We start from the raw sequence: 25,018 nt of genomic DNA on the forward strand, positions 1-25,018 counted from the left end.
AAATTTCCCTCTACACACTGCTTTGAATGCGTCCCAGAGATTCTGGTATGTTGTGTCTTTGTTCTCGTTGGTTTCAAAGAACATCTTTATTTCTGCCTTCATTTCGTTATGTACCCAGTAGTCATTCAGGAGCAGGTTGTTCAGTTGCCATGTAGTTGAGCGGCTTTGAGTGAGATTCTTAATCCTGAGTTCTAGTTTGATTGCACTGTGGTCTGAGAGATAGTTTGTTATAATTTCTGTTCTTTTACATTTGCTGAGGAGAGCTTTACTTCCAACAATGTGGTCAATTTTGGAATAGGTGTGGTGTGTGCTGAAAAAAATGTATATTCTGTTGATTTGGGGTGGAGAGTTCTGTAGATGTCTATTAGGTCCGCTTGGTGCAGAGCTGAGTTCAATTCCTGGGTATCCTTGTTGACTTTCTGTCTCGTTGATCTGTCTAATGTTGACAGTGGGGTGTTAAAGTCTCCCATTATTAATGTGTGGGAGTCTAAGTCTCTTTGTAGGTCACTCAGGACTTGCTTTATGAATCTGGGTGCTCCTGTATTGGGTGCATAAATATTTAGGATAGTTAGCTCCTCTTGTTGAATTGATCCCTTTACCATTATGTAATGGCCTTCTTTGTCTCTTTTGATCTTTGTTGGTTTAAAGTCTGTTTTATCAGAGACTAGGATTGCAACCCCTGCCTTTTTTTGTTTTCCATTTGCTTGGTAGATCTTCCTCCATCCTTTTATTTTGAGCCTATATGTGTCTCTGCACGTGAGATGGGTTTCCTGAATACAGCACACTGATGGGTCTTGACTCTTTATCCAACTTGCCAGTCTGTGTCTTTTAATTGGAGAATTTAGTCCATTTACATTTAAAGTTAATATTGTTATGTGTGAATTTGATCCTGTCATTATGATGTTAGCTGGTGATTTTGCTCGTTAGTTGATGCAGTTTCTTCCTCGTCTCGATGGTCTTTACATTTTGGCATGATTTTGCAGCGGCTGGTACCGGTTGTTCCTTTCCATATTTAGCGCTTCCTTCAGGAGCTCTTTTAGGGCAGGCCTGGTGGTGACAAAATCGGTCAGCATTTGCTTGTCTGTAAAGTATTTTATTTCTCCTTCACTTATGAAGCTTAGTTTGGCTGGATATGAAATTCTGGGTTGAAAATTCTTTTCTTTAAGAATGTTGAATATTGGCCCCCACTCTCTTCTGGCTTGTAGGGTTTCTGCCGAGAGATCTGCTGTTAGTCTGATGGGCTTCCCTTTGAGGGTAACCTGACCTTTCTGTCTGGCTGCCCTTAACATTTTTTCCTTCATTTCAACTTTGGTGAATCTGACAATTATGTGTCTTGGAGTTGCTCTTCTCGAGGAGTATCTTTGTGGCGTTCTCTGTATTTCCTGAATCTGAACGTTGGCCTGCCTTGCTAGATTGGGGAAGTTCTCCTGGATAATATCCTGCAGAGTGTTTTCCAACTCGGTTTCATTCTCCGCATCACTTTCAGGTACACCAATCAGACGTAGATGTGGTCTTTTCACATAGTCCCATATTTCTTGGAGGCTTTGCTCATTTCTTTTTATTCTTTTTTCTCTAGACTTCCCTTCTCGCTTCATTTCATTCATTTCATCTTCCATTGCTGATACCCTTTCTTCCAGTTGATCACATCGGCTCCTGAGGCTTCTGCATTCTTCACGTAGTTCTCGAGCCTTGGTTTTCATCTCCATCAGCTCCTTTAAGCGCTTCTCTGTATTGGTTATTCTAGTTATACATTCTTCTAAATTTTTTTCAAAGTTTTCAACTTCTTTGCCTTTGGTTTGAATGTCCTCCCGTAGCTCAGAGTAATTTGATCGTCTGAAGCCTTCTTCTCTCAGCTCGTCAAAATCATTCTCCATCCAGCTTTGTTCCGTTGCTGGTGAGGAACTGCGTTCCTTTGGAGGAGGAGAGGCGCTCTGCATTTTAGAGTTTCCTGTTTTTCTGTTCTGTTTTTTCCCCATCTTTGTGGTTTTATCTACTTTTGGTCTTTGATGATGGTGATGTACAGATGGGTTTTTGGTGTGGATGTCCTTTCTGTTTGTTAGTTTTCCTTCTAACAGACAGGACCCTCAGCTGCAGGTCTGTTGGAATACCCTGCCGTGTGAGGTGTCAGTGTGCCCCTGCTGGGGGGTGCCTCCCAGTTAGGCTGCTCGGGGGTCAGGGGTCAGGGACCCACTTGAGGAGGCAGTCTGCCCGTTCTCAGATCTCCAGCTGCGTGCTGGGAGAACCACTGCTCTCTTCAAAGCTGTCAGACAGGGACATTTAAGTCTGCAGAGGTTAGTGCTGTCTTTTTGTTTGTCTGTGCCCTGCCCCCAGAGGTGGAGCCTACAGAGGCAGGCAGGCCTCCTTGAGCTGTGGTGGGCTCCACCCATTTGGAGCTTCCCGGCTGCTTTGTTTACCTAAGCAAGCCTCGGCAATGGCGGGCGCCCCTCCCCCAGCCTCACTGCCGCCTTGCAGTTTGATCTCAGACTGCTGTGCTAGCAATCAGCGAGATTCCGTGGGCGTGGGACCCTCCGAGCCAGGTGTGGGATATAGTCTCGTGGTGCGCCGTTTTTTAAGCCGGTCTGAAAAGCGCAATATTCGGGTGGGAGTGACCCGATTTTCCAGGTGGGTCTGTCACCCCTTTCTTTGACTCGGAAAGGGAACTCCCTGACCCCTTGCGCTTCCCAGGTGAGGCAATGCCTCGCCCTGCTTCGGCTCGCGCACGGTGCGCGCACCCACTGGCCTGCGCCCACTGTCTGGCACTCCCTAGTGAGATGAACCCGGTACCTCAGATGGAAATGCAGAAATCACCCGTCTTCTGCGTCGCTCACGCTGGGAGCTGTAGACCGGAGCTGTTCCTATTCGGCCATCTTGGCTCCTCCCCCCAAACTCGAGTTTCTTACATATTTTAGATAATAGTCCCTTAACAGATTGTTTTATTCAGCCTTAAAAAAAAAGTGGGAAGGCCGGGTGTGGTGGCTCATGCCTGTAATGCCAGCACTTTGGGAGGCCGAGGCAGGTGGATCACGAGGTCAAGAGACTGAGACCATCCTGGCCAACATGGTGAAACCCTATCTTTACTAAAAATACAAAAATTAGCCAGGCATGGTGGTGTGTGCCTGTAGTACCAGCTACTTGGGAGGAGAATTGCTTGAACCCAGGAGGCAGAGGTTGCAGTGAGCTGAGATCGTGCCACTGCACTCCAGCCAGGCGACAGAGCAAGATTCCATTTAAAAAAAAAAAAAAGAAAAGAAAAAAAAGGCTGGAAATTCTCTTATTTGCAACAACATGGATGAACCCGGAGGATATTATGCCAAGTGAAATAAGCCAGGCACAGAAAGGCAGATACCACATGATCTCACTTATATGTGGAATCTAAGAAATTTGAACTCATAGAAATAGAGAATAGAGTAGTGGCTATAGGAGGCGGGGGGAGGGGATGGATGGAAAAATAAGAGATGTTGATCAATGGGTACAAAGTTTCAATTAGACAAGAGGAATAGGCTTTGGTAATCTATTGCATAGAATGGTGACTACAGCAAATAATAGTGTATTTTAAATTTCAAAATCATTAGAAGAATAGATGTTAAATGTTTTTACCACAAAAAAGTGCTAAGTATGTGAGGTGATTGGCTTGTTAATTAGCCTGATTTACCATTCCGTGTTGTAAGCATATATTAAAACATAACATTGTATGCCATAAATATAAACAACTATTATCTTTCAATTTAAAAGAAATTAATTTAATTACAGTCCACGTAATTGTTATTAGTTAAGTAAATAGGAAGACATGATGAACAGTAAATGGTCTGCTAATGGGGGCTTCCTTAAGTAGGATAGTTTGGAGAAAGCTCATTTTGAGCTGAAACTCAAAGAATAAAAATGAAACAGTCATTTGAATCTGGAGAAAGCATAATTAAGGCCATGGGTCCAGCAGAAAGCACAAAGGAACTTGAAGATAGGGGTAGGCATGAAGTGTTAAGGCAGTGGTCCAGGAATATGAGCAGGCATCTGAACCACCTAGAGGGCTTGTTACAACTCAGATTCCTCAATTCTGCCCCCAGTCAGTAGGTCTGGGTACAGCCTTAAAGTGTTTTTCTCATAAGCTTCCAGGAGATGCAGATGCTGCTGGTTTAGGAGCAACACTCCGGGAATCATTGTGTTAGGAACTTAAAATAGGAGAGGGCTGTAGCACTGTGAGCTAGGGACGTATGGTAAGAAATGAGACTGGAGAAGGAGGCAGGGGCTCTTAGGAGCTCAGTCTTGAAAGGAGGTTCAAGGTTAGTTCCAGATTGTTGAGAAGATGAAAGTTCTATTAGTCCTTAGTGACAATACTGTTGTTCTTGGATGCTTACAATGTAGTCAGGCTTCCGGTACTATCTGATTCTACATGGCCTTTGCCCCTTAATGCAAGTGAAGCAAATTCAGTGGAATTGATAAATAACCTATAATCCCCGCCCTGTATTTGGTCCCTGATGAACTTCTGACAAACAGAAAAGATTGCTTACTTTGCAGAGTGCAGACATGCTCCTACACTCAGGTTTTGGAAGCATGATATAGCAAATCAAGGGTGGTTACAATTCAGATCACCCCAACATTTACTGAAACACTTTCTGCATCTGCACAATAGACTTAGTGCCACAAGGACCTAACCAGAGAATATTACCTGATTTCTAATAGCAAGCAGCTTTCAAACTTTTGATGATAAAATAGTAAAAACATAAAGCAATTAGAGGATTATATGAGGAGAAGACAGTGCAATGCGTAATAAAGTGCTAAACTGAATATTATATGCAAAAATTAATGACGCAGATAATAATTGCTATGGCCACAACAAAGCGGGAGAATTATTGTTTGAAGTTATTGACTAATGTTTCATTTGAAGAAGGCATTCAGGCTGGTCCTTAGAAAAATGGTTAAAATTTGGCAGTTAGAGGGAAGGCGAAACACATGGAAAAGGCTTCGTCTTTAGATTCAATCAACATTCAAAGAATTATTGTGTTTTCCCAGAGTTTTTGCTGTTTTACTGCCTTTTACAGTAAAACCTTCCATAAACCTTCCATGTGTTTCTGATTATTGAGTACAATTGAATTACTAGCCAATTGTATGGTGAGAGCTCTTTGGCCAGGGAGCCCCTGTGGACTTCTCAGAAGCTTTTATCCTTTGAAAGAAGCTGTCCTGATTTACCATTGTTAATGAAACTTGTATAACACAATGCTCGAGTTTAAGACCCACTGAGAACATGACCACATACCTCTTTTCATCTCTACATGGGGAAACCACATGGCCAATAGGAACTGCAGAAAGCCAGCAGCAGTACTGTAACCCCAGTGTTAGTAATTGTTTTGAACTTTCTTATGTCATATCCTCATAGCATTGTCTTATGAGTGATGGCCTGTCCTGCTTCCACCCTTCATGAATAAATACAAAATGCCTTGCCACCCAGAAGACGAACCCTTTGTAGTCGTGCATCTCTTTTGAACATGCATCTTTAGGACCCTGTGTTCTTTCATTTGAGTATTCTTGCTTTTGTGAGGCTTACATTAGAAACTGTGAAATATGCTGTTATTGCAATGGTAATATGTTTTACCCTGTCAAGTGCTTTTATGCATTAGTTCCTGACTAATACATTTGGTGAGTCAAAGGGCTCATCTCGTTTGCTGAGATTCTCTGGGAAATTCATGGAGTTATACTGAATATTAAGATATTTCCTGTGAGCTCAGATAATCCTAAAGGTATAGATTTATCTTTAATCCCAAAGTTAAGGCAGAAAATTGTCAGTAAAAGAGAGAGAATGGTTGAAGAGAAGTGCCAGGTGGACCGAAAGAGTTTAATGGCAATCTGTAAGAGAGAGATCATCAAAAAAATGTTAATGCCCCCACATATCAGTAAAAGATTTTGAGAATGCCTTCAAAATAGGTAAATTTACTTGTAAGTTATATACATGTACTATTATTCTTATATATTAGCATATGAAAGACACACAGAAATAGAAATAATTTAGAATTAATTAAAAGAAACACAATTTCTAATATTTTCTTTCTATAGCACAAATGATTCTCTTTTGCATGCTCCAGCACATGCACACTCCATTTAAGAATCCATTTTTAGCTTGGTGCAGTGGTTCACACCTGCAATCCCAGCACTTTGGGAGGCCGAGGCGGGCAGATCACGAGGTCAGGAGATCGAGACGATCTTGGCCAACGTGGTGAAACCCTGTTTCTACTAAAAATACAAAAAAATTAGCTGAGTGTAGTGGCGTGTGCCTGTAATCCCAACTACTTGGGAGGCTGAGGCAGGAGAATTGCTTGAAGCTGGAAGGCGGAGATTGCAGTGAGCCAAGATCGTGCCACTGCACTCTAGTCTGGCAACAGAGCGAGACTGTCTCAAAAAAAAAAAAAAAAAAAAAAAGAATTCATTTTTAGAATACCTAGAGCAGCAGTGTGCTGTAGTGCAATGGCTTTCAAACTTCAGACTGCATTCGAATGTCTTGGAAGCTTGTAAAAACAGATGTGTACCTCCCTGCAAAAGTTTCTCATTCAATGCGTCTGGGGTGAGCTCCAAGCGTTTGCATTCCTGACACATTCCCAGGTTGTGGTCGTCTGAGAACTACACGTTGAGAACCACTGGTATAGTCGACAGCATGCGTTTTAGAGTTAGTTTACCTAAGTGGGACATCAGCATCCTTCAATTACCAAATGTGTGACCTTGAGTAAATTACTGTGTCTTCCCGAGCTCAGTTTCTTAAAATCTGTAAAGTGGAGGTAATCATAATTACTTACCTCTTAGAGTACCTGGAGAGCTCAGCAAGATAATGTAAATACATTGCTTAGTACCCAGTACTCACCCCCTAAAAAACATCAATACATGTTGGCTGCTAAATCCTCCTTCTTCTCTTTCTCTTCCTTCTCTTCATCATTATCAATATCATTAAACATCTTTTTTTATGTCACAAAGTAGATATAGGGACTTTTGGTTTCAGGATTAAAAAAACACTGTGCCTTAATTTATAAGAATCATGGGAATGATTTTTTTTTCCTGAGTTAGCATTCTACATGAAAAAAGGCTATAATCCAAATGAGATATCTTTCTAGTTGAAAGGTAGAGATGAAGCTATTTTGCAAAGTCAACCCGAAGGAGAACAGTGTGTTCAGCCCTCTCCCTTCTGTGTGTAACTGTTGATAGTTTGTGGCTAAGTGTGTATTTCCGTCATCTTTTGTATATACTGAGTTCTTGTTGCATGAGATTGAGTTGACAATTTTGGTGGTGTGTCTTCAAATGTTTGGGGGCATGAGAATGGTAAATTCAGGTGATTTCCTTGAATCTAATTTTTAACATTTCTTCTCTCTCTCCTTTTTCTTTTTTTCCCCTCTTCTTGTGCATTACTAGGACCCAGTACCACCTGCCAGGAAGATTCATGTGCCAACCAGGGGGTCTGCATGCAACAATGGGAGGGCTTCACCTGTGACTGTTCTATGACCTCCTATTCTGGAAACCAGTGCAATGATCGTAAGTACAACAACCTTTCATACTGGAACTTTGTCAGGATGTTTGGAGATTTGGAGAATCTTAAAGGACAATATGTAAAAGGATGGCTCTTCTGAAAGATTCATAAGTGATTCTCTCCTCCAGAAACTTGGGAAATAAATGACTAGTGCTCTTATGAGAAGAGTGAAGAGATGTGTCTTGCTTAACAACACTAAATATTCTCCCACTTGCTCACTCCCTGTGTTTTTTCTTTAGATTAGAATAGCGACTGAGAAACAATAACCACAGCAGCAAACCATTTCAGGCAATATTTTTGTTGTAAGGGCTTCAGTTCTTCATGAATTAAATCACCTTATCTTATTGAATTTAACTCCAAATTGGTTAACAATTTTGAGACTTTACCCTTTTGCATTGCCTAGAATTTTGAGGCTATTTAAAGGGTATAGCTGTTTTCTCAAAAAGTTTGAGTTCTCTGAATTTCTTAGGCCTTACAAATGACAAAGACATTCAAGAGTTTATTTTTTACAATTAACAAAGCTTAAAGCGTTCTTGGGTATCTTTCAGGTATAGGGTAGAAATTCTCTCTGACTAAATTTATTGGTATCTGGTTTATATACACATAGCTATTCTGTATGTATGTGTGTATATATATATGTGTGTGTGTGTACATATATATATGTATGTATTTTCTATTTTGTGAGTATATTTTATATGTATATATTATGTATTTGGTTTTTATTGGAAGAGAGTCTTGTGATTGTTAATTGTGTCCACTAGTGATGCTTCTGGCTCGTGGGTTTAGTTCTGACTTCATGAAGGTGCTTCTAGCACTGATGGTGGAGACACTTCAATGCTGTGGGCATCTATAACCTGTGTCTCCACTTCTTTCTCATGTTATTTTCTTGATGTGACCATAGTAAAGATGAGCACACACTTGAAATTTCTGAATAACCGTGGCAAAGAGATTTGTTGAAAATCCCTGACTCAGTGGGTCCTGCTAACCTTCTGCCTTTCTAAATGCAGCCTTTGTTTTATAATCCAGACTCATTTGACCTCTTGGTTTTAGAAAAATGATGCATGATGTTATCTGAGAAAATAGTAAAGTCACATTATGGTGTGACCACATGGGAGCAGACACCAATTACAATGCTATGCCCCCCAGATCTATGTGGTTTTTTTTATTCTTTATTTCTCAGCTTTTTATCTGTGTGCAGCTGTCTGTTGTTGCTCTTTTTCCCATTTTTTCTCAGTAGTTTTGGTCCCATATGCTCTTCCATTCTCTTAAGGTACACTGAGGAGAAACAAGTGGAGAAGTTGGCAATATAGAGAGAAAATTATGTAATACGCATTCATCTAATTACATAAGCATATGTCTCTGTATCTGTCATGTGAAGGATACGATGTCTGGAGAAAGTTTTGGTATAAGACTGCTCTTACCAAGTCCTTTGGTATTATTGAAAGTCATGTTGCCATATTTATGATGTGGAAATACTGTTTCACTCTGAAACAGGTAGTTATAAACCCAGCCAGCCAGAGAACCTGAGGAATTATACTACATGCTCTTTCTTTTTCCTCCAATTTGTCAGTATAGCACTCACTAGGAAGGCTTTTTTCTCTAAATGGTGGCATAATGCTTCTTTATCCTCACAAGTTTATTTCTTGTCACATATACGTCCCTCTCTGGGTAGAAAATGGTCAGGAAGAGACTCTCCACACAGAACAGGTATAAAGGTAAGTTATCGTAACGTGGTGAGCATGCACAATCTTCAGAAGGTAGGTATGTCTTTTTCTGTCTTTGACAAGTTCCTGTCTGTCACCCAATGCCAGGCATTATTTTCTGGTAAAAATCAGGAAGGATTCTTTCTAGCATTCTGTGACTGTTTCTGGTTTTATCAAGAGCAGATTGTGTCTCATTCTGGGATGTGGAGTATCACACTGTCTGACTTGGGGAATTTGTTGGGATATAATGAAGCACTAGAACTTACATTGGGAAAATGTCAGCTTTCCTTTGTGGCAACAGCTTATCACAGTTCAAAAACATTTCTAGTAAATCTAGGTTTAGGGCAATACATTTTGAATTTTATTCTGTAACAATGCAGCTAAATCTTTTCATTATAGCAGACTTGGGAAACTGCCTCTCTAACAGGAGCTACTTGCCTAGTCCCCCACCTGGAGATTGGACCACAGCTTCTGTGATTGGATAGATACATGCAAATGATGAAGTTCACATCTATTTTTTTTTTTTTTTTTGAGACGGAGTCTCATTCTGCTATTGCCCGGGCTGGAGTGCAGTGGCACAATCTCGGCTCACTGCAACCTCCACCTCCCAGGTTCAAGCGATTCTCCTGCCTCAGCCTCCTGAGTAGCTGGGATTACAGGTGCCTGCCACTATGCTCAGCTAATTTTTTGTATTTTTAGTAGAGACAGGGTTTCATCATGTTGGCCAGGCTGGTCTTGAACTCCTGACCTCGTGATCCGCCCTCCTCAGCCTCCCAAAGTGCTGGGATTACAGGGAAGTACACATCTTAGTTGTGGAGTGTGATAAATATATAGAATTGAGACATATAGGATGTGACTGTGAAGTTTGAATATAAACTTTTAATGAAATCCAACCAAATATAGCAGAATGGTAGATTGTTTAAAATTATTACATTGGACGTTTCTGTTTCCGATAATTGGTATTCAAGTTATCTGGAAGACCTTCTGTTTTGGAACTAGCAGCAAAGCCAGTTTGTTCTACCTAGAAAAAGCAGTCTCACTATATCATAGACCGTTATTTTCTATAGCAGCCTTGACCCTTAGAGTTATAATTGGCTATTTCATCTCACAAACATCTTCAAAATGAAGTTACCTGCATGATATTCTATATGCTTACCTTTGTTGATAAATTTTTGGTGGTGTAGCCTGTATCAGGACTCAAGTGTTAACCTTCATCATCACCGGCAGACTTGAATAGGCTCATGCTTATCATCAGCAAAAAGTGGTGGGGGAAATTGCAAAGAAAGATAAGCTCATGGAGGAGGAAGAATAATGATGAAAAGGAATATAGAGAAAATCAGAAAGTGGGTCTTATATGGAAGAGCACAGAGGTCATCAGCAATTGCTTTGGTAACATGCCTGCCACAAGTGGCCTGCCTTTGACCTAAATAACAGAAATGGGTCACAGCATTAAAAGTCGAGTGCCATCAAGGAAACCTGGCTTTTACCTAATTAATTCCTGCAAAGAGAATGTTCTATAGAATGTTGCATATAGCTCAAACAAATTGTATCCATTTAAATGCTATCATAGGACCATGCAATAGGTTAGAGATGAAATTTAATTGTAAAAAGCATTTTGTGGGGGAAAAATGGTTATGGATATCTCATTTTCCAGAAGCTGTTTCTCAGGGCAACAGATTGATCCTCAATTAATGAACATGAAAACACTTCAGTTTATTACTACATATCCAAAAACTGAAACTTACTCAACAGGGAAATAGCTAGGTCTTATATTTTCCAAAATAAGGTACTAAATCCATCATGTGTAAAAAAGTTAATCATATCTAGGCATGACTTGTAAGGCTCTAAAAATGTCTGCATTTTAGGGTATTCCTTTTTCCTAGCATTGGTTCTTTTATGACCTTTGTGTTTTTCTTGCCTGTTTACCAAATATGATTGCCTGACAATGTTAATGTGCTGTTACATAGATGTTGCCTCTATGAGTACAGCGTACATTTTAAAACTTAGTCTCATTTAGTGTGAGTTGGCCAAGCCTGGATGTTTTCACTTTATTTCTTTATTCTTTGTGTGACCCTGGTGGGTTGATGGAGGCAGTGGGATGAATTTCAGTTTCACTCTTATAAACATAGCTGTGCAAAGCTGATATTCTTTAGAGCTGATTGTCTTGTATAAGAGGACTCCCTTGTATGGGGTTAGGAAACAAAAATCCTCTGATTGGAAACCCAAGTGTAATTGATTTACTAATTGTCTTACATAGTTTTAGATATGACCTTCCACAATGTTATGTAATGGTAAAGTCATGGGGAGTTTCTTTTGGGTTGACTTTTAGGGCTGTTTTGATTCTGCAATCTAATCATCCCAGAAGAAATGTTGAGTTAATGTAGAAATCAGTATGATCTGTGGAAGAACACATAAGTAACATTCTCCAAGATAATCTTCAGTTCTCGTGAAACATTTAAAATTGAGGGAGCTGGCTATTCAGAGGGTGAGCACCACCTGAAAATCAACTTAATGAAAGCTGTCTTGGGCTACATTTTAAGAACAACAAAAGAAATGGAACCTTACAAAGGTTCTTGATAGGCATATTCTTTTTTGATATTGGGTTCTTATTAGTATTTTAAATCAGGACTGAGAACCTGGGAAATTCTATTCTAGCATGTTGTAGCCGTGGCAGCACCAGGCAAATCCAGAATCTCCTTCCTGTATTTTGTGGTAATATCATTGTCATTGTCAGCCTGCTGTTGAGTTTTTCTTTCCTTCAAACATCGAAAAGTGTTGTGTAGAATAGAACCCTCCTGCATGCACCCACACATGTGCAAAAGGGTTGTCATTTTTATGGACTTTGTGAAAATAGCAGTTTTAAACATTTCATACCTATCCTTAACAACATTGTTGGCTTTTACCATGTACATGACAACTGTTTTGAGTGGCATACAATTTGGGGGTTTGGTTATTGCTTCTGGTGCCCTGGAGAAGCACATATAGGACAGTCTTTGGCACATGAGTCCTTAACACACATCAAGTTCCTGACTTTATGAGGTGGGTGCTCATCATGGCTTTGTGGGGTGAAGTAAAGGGAATGAACGTGGGTCCTCAACCCACCCTTAGGAGCCGGCCACCCTGTGCTACATTGCTGGTCACACACTGCAGGCTGCCTGTTGGAGAAATTCCTAGGTTCACACTGGCATGTGGTAATAGATGTTCTTTGCTTGCAACAAATCAATAGCAAGCAGCTGTGGATAGTGCAGATAGTGGAGTGTAAAGCGTCTTTTTCAGACAGTTTTCTGCAGGAGTGGCTATTAAGCTGCAGTGTTGGCTATTGATTGGCCTTTTGCTTTTTATTTATTGTGTGGGTTTATTTATTTTTTTAATGTAGGTTGGTGTATTGATTAAATCTGTTAAAAACACATTTCCCATTCAAGCTTCAGAAAAAACAAGCAATGTATGCATTACTTAGTGTGCAAAGAAGGGGACAGATATGTGTATACTGATTCTGTCTCTTGGGTCCATATAGGTACATAGACATTATGTTAAAAACCTATGTTGTTATGAACCTATGTTGTTCCAGACCTATTGGTATAGCAGTAATTTTTAAGGATATCATAGTATAGTACATCCATGTTTTTGGTTATGTGTTCATTCCCCGCCATTGTTTTCAGACTCTGCCTGCCCAGCGAATAGGCCATATGTAAGAAGTTCACTTGTAAAACAATTGTTTGTTGCTTAGAATGCACTTTATCATGTATTGATTCATTCACTCACCAAACATTTCTTATTTGCAGATATAATCATGAATAAGAGAGTTTTGTTCTCAAAGACCTTCTAGTCTAATGGGGAAAGACACATATGAAGGTGCTTCAGTAGAAACATGAACAGTGTATAGCGAGGAGTCATAAGGTGGAGTAATGGCAGCTGTCCCCAGGGTTGAGACTCTATGAAGAGCAGCTGCTTTTAGGACGGTTTTCATTGAAGATGAGCCTTGAATTTTTTTTTTTTTTTTTTTTTTTTTTGAGACAGAATCTCTCTCTGTTGCCCAGGCTGGACTGCAGTGGTGCAATCTCAGTTCACTGCAACCTCCGCCTCTTGGGTTCAAGTGATTCTCTTGCCTCAGTCTCCTGAGTAGCTGGGATTACAGGTGTGCGCCACCCACCACGTCCAGCTAATTTTTGTATTTTTTTAGTAGAGACAGGGTTTCACCTTGTTGGCCAGGCTGGTCTCGAATTCCTGACCTTGTGGTCCGCCTGCCTCGGCCTCCCAAAGTGCTGGGATTACAGGTGTGAGCCACTGCGCCTGGCTGCCTTGAAAATTTACAAGTAGGTTCAAAGCAAACATGGTATGGAAGAGGGCTGGAAAGGAAAGGTAGCGTTCCAGCAGGCAAGCAGGGAAAATATATGCTGCAGTCACTGTTAACATTCTGCATGTTTCCTTCCGGTCTTCATTTTAAGCATTAGCATGGTTCAGATCACATTCTGTTTGACATTTTTGCCCTGCTTTGTTTGGTTTAACACTATATGCTATGCATTTTTCAAGATATAAAAAAAAATTAGATTTCCCAACTTCTTTCAATAGAATGCATGTTATGGTGCCCAACTCTTGGGGAGAAACTCCCCTATGTTGAAATCATTGCTGAGTCCTAAATGTAGGCCTCATAGGGCTCAAATCTGGATTTATTTCATTGAGTCGTTGGTGGAGATCGATCTTGAAAATTTATTTATAAAGAATCCAATTTTTAAAAGTTTGATTTGTAATGTGTATAACTTATTAAATGATAAAAGAAATCAAAGCATAGTCATTAATTTAATTGGCTCTAGAATCAAACTGCTTTAAATGCCAGTCCTGAGTCTTTCTATCTGTGAAGTTGAATTGTTCACTTAGCTTCCTGAAACTTTGGTGTAGCATAAGGAGTGTAATAGGTACTTGGTAAATAGGATTAGTGGTAGTTTTTATTGTAGCTAATTATAATATTTGACAACTGTTAAGTCCTTATCATGGTCCTGACACTCTACTAGGACCTTTATAAGGATATCATTCTTTTAATCATCCCCAAATTCTTAAGAAAATATTATAGTACGATATTCCTGATTTTAATTATGACAAAACTGAGATCACACTGTTAGAATATAGCTGATTGAGGGTTTGGTCCCAGGTTTGTCTGACATAAAAGTTTACATTCTTATTCGATTTGCTGCCACTTAGTCATTATTAGAAATAACAGTTTAACATCTGTACTGATATTAGACTAGGATGCTTAATTCCATGTGGGCAAGTCTTCACAGACAATCAAACTGCATAAAAACATAGAACTGGGAAAGGGAAATTGTGTTCTTGATGATTATTTGCATCATATTGTGGAATTCAGAACATTTCAGGTCTGCCTTCTTAACACTCAGATGAGGCCATTTAGAATTAAAATGTCTTTAGCCATTATAGAATTAGAGTATCTTGCCCATACTCCAAACTATTTATATTTTCATTCTCTATTGACCTAGATCTTCTGATTTTTATGTGTTTGCTTTATTTCAATTCCAACATATGTCATATAGCATGGTGGACGAGACCACTAATGTGTAATGGGGTGGCCTGTGTTCAAATCATGACTCTGTCCCTTAATATCTATGTTACCTTGGACATGATAATTACAGTGCTTCTAAAATGCAGATATATTGTAGGTCCTATCTTGTAAGAATAAATTTGACAAACATAAATTGAATAATAATAAATTGAATGTGTAGTGGTGAAGTTTAGGAGATATGGCACATGATGGCCCTGCTGGCTACTCTTCGATATTACTTTCAAAAAGTTAAAAACATGACTCATACAAATATAATTATTATAAAGTTAAAAACAAAACACTCATGCAAATATAGAATGAATGTGTGTCAAATTTATTTAACTCCATAATGAGAGAAACAAGATGGTAACAGTGTAAACAAGATGACAAAAGACTATTTGAAGAACTGGATATTTATAGGCCTTAAGAATATTAAAATACAAATTTTAGATTTAAAAGTGGTAAATGTCCTACAAAGCAAAAATCTCTTAACCTTTGGTGTTATCTTTTCTACGGAACATCTGTGCTGAACAAAAATCTACAGGTTCAGAGGGCATCTTCTGTACTCTGGGCCCCCGCTAACAATAAATGTCAGTGCCAGTCACAGGTACTTCTCCCATAGAGCTAAATGTTTCTCGGGTGGGCCTGTTAAACAGTGTCCTTATATAACATTGAAAAGACAAGTGATTTTTTCCCCCTAACTTTTGCCCTATGTTTTGGATAATTTTTATTAATTTATATTCAGTTTCTTTTTTTTTTTTACCTCGAATACCTCTTTCATACACAATTACGTTTTTTTAACCGCTCAACAGTGTGCCCCAATGTGCTGAATTCATTGTCATTTAAACCCCACAGCAACCCTAAAAGTAGATACTATTGTGATACCAGTTTCATAGATGAGAGAACTGAGACAGAAAAGTCAAGTGATTTGCTCAAGGCGACAAAACTATTAGGTTGAGGAACAAAGATTCAGAGTTATGTTAGTCTGACTGCAAAGTCTGGGCTCTGGACTGCCAATATCTTCTTAATGCCTCAGGGAAAGTTTCCTGATGAAAATTCATCTGAATTCATAGGGGTTTAGATTCACATTAGCCACAGAGCTTAACGACTTTTGTTAGCATCAATTATACTGTAATTTCTAGTGTCTGTGTTATTCTTTTGGGGGGGATGCTATTTTATTTTATTTTATTCACTTTAAATGAGGGCATTTAAAGTAGGACTGATTGGCTCAGGGAACAAGATCAGAATTTCCATCAAATAAGTGTCATTTTGCAGGTTTGGTACATCTAAGCAGGGAGGAGGCTGAGTCCTGAGAAGTCAGTGAGGCTGAGAGGGGCAGCATAGCTCCATGATAACCAGGTCCCAGAAGGCGAGACAGATGCAAAAGAAACGTCAGGAGTGGCAGCACCAAAGGGTTTTTCTCTGCATCTGTTTTTATTCTCGGGCCCACAGATATTCCATGGAGCCAAAGGGAAGTCAGAAGATAACAATGAAACCCAGGGTCTTCTAAGAGCAGAATGAAGCTAGTGGTACTCTTTGGAACAGTTCTATAGATGTGGGTTGTAGCTTGTTGCCCATGGGAATCACACTTGCTTTTAAGTTCCATCAATATTAAGAAGGGACGATTTGGAGTATCCTCAAGCTTTACCAGGGCTAATATTAATATGTGTGCAATGCTAAACCGATTCAGCAAGAGCCAGGACTGCGTGCAGCTTTGTTTTTCACAGCCCTCCCTGAAAATAAGCTGGGACTCATAGGTGACACATTGGTTTCTACAAACCCCAGTTGACACTTGGTCCTATGGTTCAAGAAAAAATAGTCTCCATAATTCAAAGGCATATAGCTTATCATGGATTATCATAAGCTGTTGGAGTTTGTGGCCTCAATAATTTCATTTCCGCCATCTTCCACATGCTATATTTGTAGACCGTTTTCATTGCTGTGTTTAATTATAGCCCATTGATTTCTGGTGTCCTTGGCTAGTTACTTACTTAAGGTGATGGCAATAATCCACTTAGAGCCTATTGCTTCACAGAAGACAATTTTTATATTACCATGTTAGTCACATACAGGTGCAATTCCAACATATTTTTCAATATGGACATAATTTCCTATAGTTATTTCCACATCTAAAGGCACAAGAAAGATCTAAATTACTTTACTTTGTCTTGTAAAATAGAAATAATAAATATAATTTTGTTCTTTTCATTTATTTTTCTCCTCTACTTTCTTTTTAGGGAAGGAAGAGATCATTTTTTGAAGGTGGTAAAATTTACATCCAGCAAAATGCATAGATCTTACATGCATTATCACAAATGCTTATACCCAAGTAACCAACACCAGTTAAGATAAAGGATAGTTTCATCTTCTCAGAAACTTTTCTTGTTCCCTTTCCGGTTAGTTCTTCTCTTTAAGGTCATTTCTGTTTGAATTTGTATCAGCATTTGTTATTTTTGTCTCTTCTGGAATATATATAAATGGAATCATACAATATGTGATCTTTTAGGTCTGTTTTCTCCAGCTCCATGTCAGCTCTGCATTCTAGCCAGCTGAGAGTCTCTTCTGAGTCTTAGCTACTTCTATATAACTGCAGGAGTTGGCTGGATTCCAGCTGGAACCTTCCTGCCTGCTCCATGATGCAGAAATTCTCTCCAGGCAGTAAGCTGGAGCAGTCTTAAATCTCACTTAGTTTATCTTCTCTATTTCAGAAACCACTGCTCTTCTTTGCCTGATGTCTCATGTCTCATGAGCCATTGTTTCATGTGTTGTCATTTTCCCGGTTATATCAGGTCAGTTGTAGTTCCAGTCTTTGTTACTCCATTTAGGTTGAAAATTGATGCCAACCTATTTCTTTTTTACCTGACTTCACCTTTGCACTGTGAGATTAGGGTGAAGGTAGCAGGGGAAGACATAACATATAATGGGCTGTGCTTCAAGCCGCAAATTCTAAGGGTTTTCTGAGGCTTTACATCAGTCCCAGAGTGACCTGGCAGTATGTAATATTCTACAACTGTTTTATTTATTCATTTATTTTAGGGAAAAGCCTTCAACTCCAGTGATAATCCCTCTGTAGTCAAAGAACCTTCTTGGCCAAAGAAAACGTTGCAAGAAGCTGTGCAAAGCTAGTTAAAGACTTGCCAATGTGTCTCTATCAAGTATTTATTAATTTGAGTGTTTCTGTTAGGAGGGCTACATTAATTTTTTTTTTTTTGAGAAGGAATCTTGCTCTGTCACCCAGACTGGAGTACAGTGGTGCCATCTCGGCTCACTGCAACATCCGCCTACCAGGTTCAAGCAATTCTCCTGCCTCAGCCTCCTGAATAACTGAGATTACAGGCACCAGCCACCATGCCCAGCTTTTTTTTTTTTTTTTTTCAGTAGAGATGGGGTTTCACCATGTTGGCCAGGCTGGTCTTGAACTCCTGTCCTGAAGTGATCCTCCCACCTCTGCCTCCCAAAGTGCTGGGATTACAGGCGTACATTACTTTTTATTTCCACTCCCTCTGAAAACACTTGATTAAGCTCAGTGATTGCAGGCATTGATTTGACTTGAAAAGCTAGTGGTTCTTATTATTTTCTTTACTTAGAATTATAGTTTATTTTCTCAACCTACCCTTTTCTTGTGGATCTTTGACCACTGATTCATGTCCCTTTGCCAAGTGAAATTAACAAATGTTTTCAAACAAAGAATTTGGAGACTTCAGAAAAGTGGAGTTGTTTCTATACCTTGTAGTGTTTTGGCCATTGACTGTCCTTATTTTGATCACCAGGCACTGGTTTGCATTTATGATTTTGCTACATGCCTACAGAAGAAATGAAGGAACCTTGCATTATTGGTACCTTTGATTTAACTGAGTTTTTTTGGATATGGAAATTATAAAAGCTCACTGTTGAAAATGTGGAAAACACATAAAAGTATAAGGCAGTAGGAAAAAAACATGCTTAATTTCATCAACTATTAACATGACCTTGTTTTAGAATATGCATGATGATAACAGATACTCAAAATATATTTGTTGGTTGAATGACTGAGTCTTGCATATTTTCAGCATCTGAGTTGTGCAAAGATCTTAGCGTTCTTTTCATGAAAAGAACACTAACAGTTTTACTAGGACTAGGTGTTTTCTTGCCAGAAGAAATGCTTTTAGGCATATGGGAATTATAATAAGTATCCCAATATGCAATTTTCTTCTTCAGATAAAAAATGAAAATGTCAGGATGGTTCCATTTCTTTTCAGTCTTGCCCTTCTCCTTTCTCAAAGAAAGCCTTGCTGTTTCTGAACAGTCATTCATACATACATCTATATAAAAGGGAAATGGTTTCCCAGCGGATCGTGGTTGAAGGGAAAAGACCGCTATAACATAATATGGGAAAAGAGCCTCTTGGTCCCAGTTTCTTCTGTGGCACTCACTTCCAAAGCGATGTTGTGGTTTATTTCACAAGATGAGATTTCTTGTAACAGTCTAGTACTCTAGTGATTGAGTGAGATAGTAGAACTTTATCGTCAATCATCAAATCCCACAGTTTTATGTTGACCAAAATCAGTACTACATGATTGAAGAAGTTGGATGCATTATATACTGAAAATGTAAAACACAAAATTCCCCTGATTTTTTTCACACCCTGGATTGCAAATTTTTATTTCCCTGTAGGAGAATTCAGTCAAACCTTGTAAACTGTAACAACTCTCAGGAGAATTGGTAAGAAACAATATCATCTAACTTCAGGCATTATTTCCTGGTAAATTAACTACATGCTCTTTGAAATCAGCCCTTTACTAAATCTAAAACTGCAGTTTTACTCAGATATTCTTATGTGAGTGAAATCAAATGCATGTATGTGCATACATATGTAATATAAATAAATATAAATTTTCTTTAGGAGTTTTCCCAATTCTTCTGAGATGATTTTTCTATCCAAATACCTTTGTTTCTATGTCTTAAGGAGTTATAGCTTTCGGTTGCATCTTAGTCCATTGGCAAGACTTGTATTTCTGTAATTTCTGTAAAGGTAAGGTATCTACTTGGGCCACAGATCAGGTATCTGTCTGCCTTTGTGGATGTTTGGCATAAAGCCCCTTTATTCCACCTAAATTCTCGATATTTGGAGTATGATTTTATTTCTGTAAAAAAGGATTTAGGCAGGGAGGTGTCATCTGGATTTTATCTGCCCTTAAGAGTAAGTGTTCTTTCTCCTCTCCCTATCTAAAATTTCCATGTGATTCCCTCACACTGGCACTGAAGTGTGTCATCTGGTTAGAGCTCACATCAGTGCCCTGCTGCTGGTGGAGGTTGCGGGAGGTGAGCTTTAGAAAAGGGCCTGCAGCTCAACATACATGTCATGGACACAATCGTATTGTCCCCAACTCATGAAAATTCCTGAGAACAGAGCAAATCAAAAATAATATGTTAAAACAAGAAAGTTTAGTGAAACAAACTCTCGGTATTGTTAGAGGCTTTATTCTAATCCCTACAACACAGCACATGTATTCTCAACATCTAACATATTTAATTTGCATTTGGATTCCTTTAGCATATTGTCCTATTATATAAAGTTTAATGAACAATAAACACAGCTATAACCAAATTTCACAGCTATTTCTCAGTGTGGGGTAAGATTTTGCATTTAGTTATATTTGGTTTCCTAGGTAATATTTGATTGTGGCTCTATTTCCTGAAGCTGCATCTCTTGTCACATGGAATCTTTTGGTGGTGGATTCTGCAGACCGAGGGGAAGCCAGGAAGGAGTAAGTTGCTTTGAAACCACTGAAGCCATGATGGTGAAGAAGACTTCACAGTCCTTGACAGTCTTTGAGCTCTCCATTGTTGTTCTCCAGGCTTGTATTTCTGAAATCTACCATATGTACTAGTTCCAGATCAGTCTCGCCCAAATACCATTTTTATCCTGTCATTCCTCTGCTCGTGAACCTTCAAAGACCTCTTCTCAATGTAGTCCAAACCCTACACTTGGCTTTCAAGGTCTTCCAGAATCTGTTTTTCAAAAGCTGTCCCTCGAACCACATTTTCTTGAATATTCATGGCTTTTTATATTCTAATAAGGTCAGGTTTCTCGCTGTCACTAGCACATTCCGTCGTCATTATGCTCCATGCCCTTGCAGCTGTACTTCTTTCTCCCTGGAAGGCACTCTTCTCTGGAGCTATACACCTTTGGGGTTCAGCCCAAGTCTCACCTATGTTTCCCGAGTCGTCTTTGGTCAGTTAAATCCATACTCATGCCTTAATCCCAAATCCCACTTCATTTATATTCAGTGCTGAGAGACACTCCGGCTTGGCATCTAAAGGGAATTAGTGTGGACCTGAGAGTAAAAGGTCAGTTCAAGTTCTGACTTCTTTTCTTTGTAATTTTTGTGGCATTTGTCAATTAATAGAAGATGATCTTACTATGGAAGTCTCGCAACAGTCTCAGCTTTGTTAACAAAGATTATAAATAATGGGGGCAAAGCAGAGTATTGGGCCTGGGAAAGAGTTTTTGTAAAGCTTCAGGTAGAACCTTATGTTAGAAATGTAAAACCTCCTCTAAAGAAAAATGTTACCAATAAATAAAGCAAGTAGGATTTTGAGTAGATTATCACTTCTGTTGTGTATTCACCCTGTTTCCTAGAGAATCAACTTTCCTACTTTGTGCTTACTATAGTTTCCTCTAGAGTAGGGGCTAACTGTGTAGAAGAGGTTGTGTGTGGGTCGTAGGGTTACTGGGATTAGACTATTCAAATAGCACAAATATTCTGTGTATTCTGATTTCAAATGTAAACATATTCCTGATTGGAAATGTGTATATGTATTTTTTATTTTTAGTTCTGGGGTACATGTGCAGGATGTGCAGGTTTGTTACATAGGTAAACATATACTACGCTGGTTTGCTGCACTATCAGCCTATCACCTAGGTATTAAGCCCAGCATCCATTAGCTGTTTTTCCTAATGCTCTCCCTCCTCTGATCCTATCCCCTGACAGTCCCCAGTGTGTGTTGTTCCTCTCCCTGTGTCCATGTGTTCTCTTTGTTCAGCTCCCACTTATGAGTGAGAATATGCAGTGTTTGGTTTACTGTTCCTGGGTTAGTTTGCTGAGAATAATGGCTTCCAGCTTCATCTACATCCCTGCAAAGACGATCTCATTCCTTTTTATGGCTGCATAGTATTCCGTGGTGTATATGTATCACATTTTCTTTATCCAGTCTCTCGTTGATGGGCGTGTGGGTTGATTCCCTGTATTTGCTAATGTGAATAGTGCTGCAATGAACATACGCATGCATGTATCTTTGTGATAGAATGACTTATATTCCTTTGGGTATATACCCAGTAGTGGGATTGCTGGGTCAAACGGTATTTCTGGTTCTAGATCTTTGAGGAATCGCCACACCGTCTTCCACAATGGTTACACAATTTACATTCCCACCAACGGTGTAAACGCGTTCCTATTTCTCCACAACCTTGCCAGCATCTGTTGTTTTTTGATAAGTCCATGTAATTTCATTAGAAACTTAAGTAGGTTTTGGAGGACCTACTACCTTTACTTAAACATCCTGAATTATATTTATTTGTTTATTTTAGAATTGGGGTCTTGCTCTGTCACCAAGACTGGAGTGCAGTGGCTATTCACAGCTGTAATCATAGTGTATTACAGCCTCAAGCTTCTGGGCTCAAGTGATCCTTCTGCCTCAGCCTCCCAAGTAGCTTGAACTACAGGAACGCATCACAGTACCCAGTATATCCTGAATTTTTAAGGCAGCCTCTCCAAGAACATTCTGAGGTGTTCTGGTGTCTTTAGTAATCTTGTCTCCTAATTTTGATTCTTGCCTGGAATGAAGAAAATTACTGGTCTGTGAATCTTTGGCTCTTGTCATTGTAAGACTGAGGGAACAATGCTGCAATTTTTGCAGCCTCTGTTATGACCAGAACTTTCAATATACAATCTTAACTTTGTAGATATTAACTTATTTTTAAATCTGCTCATTTAAAGCCATAAAATGTAATCTAATTTAGTCTTTACAATGGAATATTTACAGTAGATAATTTCACAGTCACTGCTCCCTAATTCAAAATGCTTTGAGCCTGAAGCTCTAAGGCCAGGCCAGCTTGAGTCTGATACTGATGTGCTTTAACATGAAACGTGAGACCAGGAAGTGGAAGACCCGTAGCCAAACTCTCATCCTTATTCACAGTAAATTTCTTGACAGAAGAAACCAGGGAACTATGGGGTTTCTGGTTTATTATCTGAGTGGTCTAATGCAGTAATTATTGCCTGCCATGGGGAGATGATTGCAGATCACTCTCCGGTGGAGTTTGACTGAACAAGAAGCCACATCCCAGGTCTCAGGAATAATGTTATTCCACACCCTCCCTGTTACTCGGGGGTGCTCTATGATGGGCTCAGCTGCCGAACACTAGGGGATTCGACCAAAACCTTAATCATGGCGATTTTGATAATCAGTTCCAATGAGCAGAATCCTGTGGGCTCTGTGAAACCCGTGAAGCTGATAGTATTGAAGGAAATGAAATGTGATAAGTGTGATTGCTTGACATGCCAGAGGGGGGTTGGTGGAGAAAGAATTCAAAAAAGAAAATTTAGCTATCTTAAAAACTGGCACTTCTGAGAATAATTATGTAGGGAATTTGCACGTTCATACTCTAGGTGTTTCTGAGAACAAACACATCTTAAGAATTTAGTTAGAATATGTAGATAATAAAGATTTAAACTGATTGCCAAGGGTCCTCACACAGGAATGATTTTTCTTTTATAGTTAATTTATTAATTAGAGTAAAATGTGATTCATTTACTTCTGAGCCTTTGCATGATGTTCATATAAATAGTGTTGATAATTTCTTTCTTTCTTTTTTTTTAGACTGTATCTCACTTTATCATGCAGTGGCTTGATCTCGGCTCACTGCAAACTCCACCTCCTGGGCTCAAGTGATCCTCTCACCTCAGCCTCCCGAGTAGCTGGGACTACAGGCACATGCCACCATGTCCAGCTACTTTGGCATTTTTGGTAGAGATGAGTTTCACCATATTGCCCAGGCAGGTCTCAAACTCTTGGACTCAAGTGATGTGCCTGCCTTGGCCTCCCAAAGTGCTGGGATTACAGGTGTGAGCTACTCCACCCAGCCAATAGTGTTTGTAATTTCTGATGACAAATATTTCATGCTAAATAAGTAGCCGACCAGGAATGAACAAGTAATTGCCAACAGTGGGGCACACTGTTGTTTGATGGTATATGTTTTCCTAACATGAACAAACTCCCTTACAACTTCAACATCTGTGCCTTAACTAAAATCTGGACATGCTGCATTGAGAGAGCATCTCTTGGAAGTCTCCTTTAGTGAAGGATGCTTTTTTCCTAATGTTTTAAATTCCTGGAGTCAGACCTTGATTCTACAATCATTCTTCAGTGATGTTTCTTCTTTTAAGGTCACGTATTTTTTATATGCTGTCGCCCCGTCCTCATCATTAGCATTTATTGACCTTCAGGATGTAAAAAATACTCTGAGTTCTTCCCTTGTAGCCTTCTTCTCACTCCATCCTTTGCATTGTCCTTGGTGACTTAAATTTTCATGTTGTATTTTTTCCTAATAACCTGATTTCCTCAAATACCTGGCCACGTAGCAAAGGGAGTTTCTATTGCTGGTACTGCTTCCTAAATTTTCAGTTCTCCCATACCTTAAACCTCCTGACACTACTTTCTGTGTCAATAATCTCAAATGTTTCACTAGCCTCCATGTGGCAGTTGGAGTTTCTAGTCTAGAATACAAATGGTATTCCCACTAATATGCAGGAGCTCTTGCCTCATGACTTGATACACTATCCAAATTCCAAAGACATTCCCTTGCTCGGTTTCTTGGCCCCTGCCTTACAGCTAGAAAAAAGTCATGTACTTGGCAATTACTTCCTGTAAATCCATATCCTCTTACCTTAGCAATGCCCTCAGTATGTTCTTTTTTGTGGCCATCTAAGCTTTGTCCCTAAATTGTGACCATTTTCTTTTCTACTCAATAATATCTCATTTTCTACGTTGGTAGTTAGTACTTACTCAGTAGAAGTTATCTGATGAGAGTCTTTCTTCATATTTCTTCGTGTCAAAATGCATTTTTATGTTTAAACATCTCAAACCTGCCTGGCAATTAAGACATTTTAGGACTTTTCTCCAAACATAACATTCCATTTAAGTCTGGGACTCACTTTCATAAACCCATGCACCTGTGGGAAAACTCTCTTCCCCAACGTGCCCTAAACTTTATTGATTTGG

At 39.3% G+C, this 25,018-nt stretch overlaps 1 protein-coding gene across 32 annotated transcripts in view; it reads left to right on the forward strand.

Moving 5' to 3' along the window:
* NRXN3 (neurexin 3) overlaps positions 1–25,018 on the forward strand; it is a 1,742,415-nt gene that overhangs the window by 864,453 nt on the left and 852,944 nt on the right. For all 32 annotated transcript variants that reach the window (XR_008620931.2, XR_008620932.2, XR_008620933.2 and 29 more), the window contains one exon: positions 7,387–7,506. Coding sequence is in view for 29 of the 32 variants with exons in the window: in XM_055097889.2 (XP_054953864.1) it covers positions 7,387–7,506 (120 nt within the window). In the remaining 3 variants the exon portion in view is untranslated. The remainder of the gene's footprint in view (positions 1–7,386; positions 7,507–25,018) is intronic.

The sequence above is a fragment of the Pan paniscus genome, chromosome 15, assembly GCF_029289425.2.
Source record: "Pan paniscus chromosome 15, NHGRI_mPanPan1-v2.0_pri, whole genome shotgun sequence".
Lineage (NCBI taxonomy): Eukaryota > Metazoa > Chordata > Mammalia > Primates > Hominidae > Pan > Pan paniscus.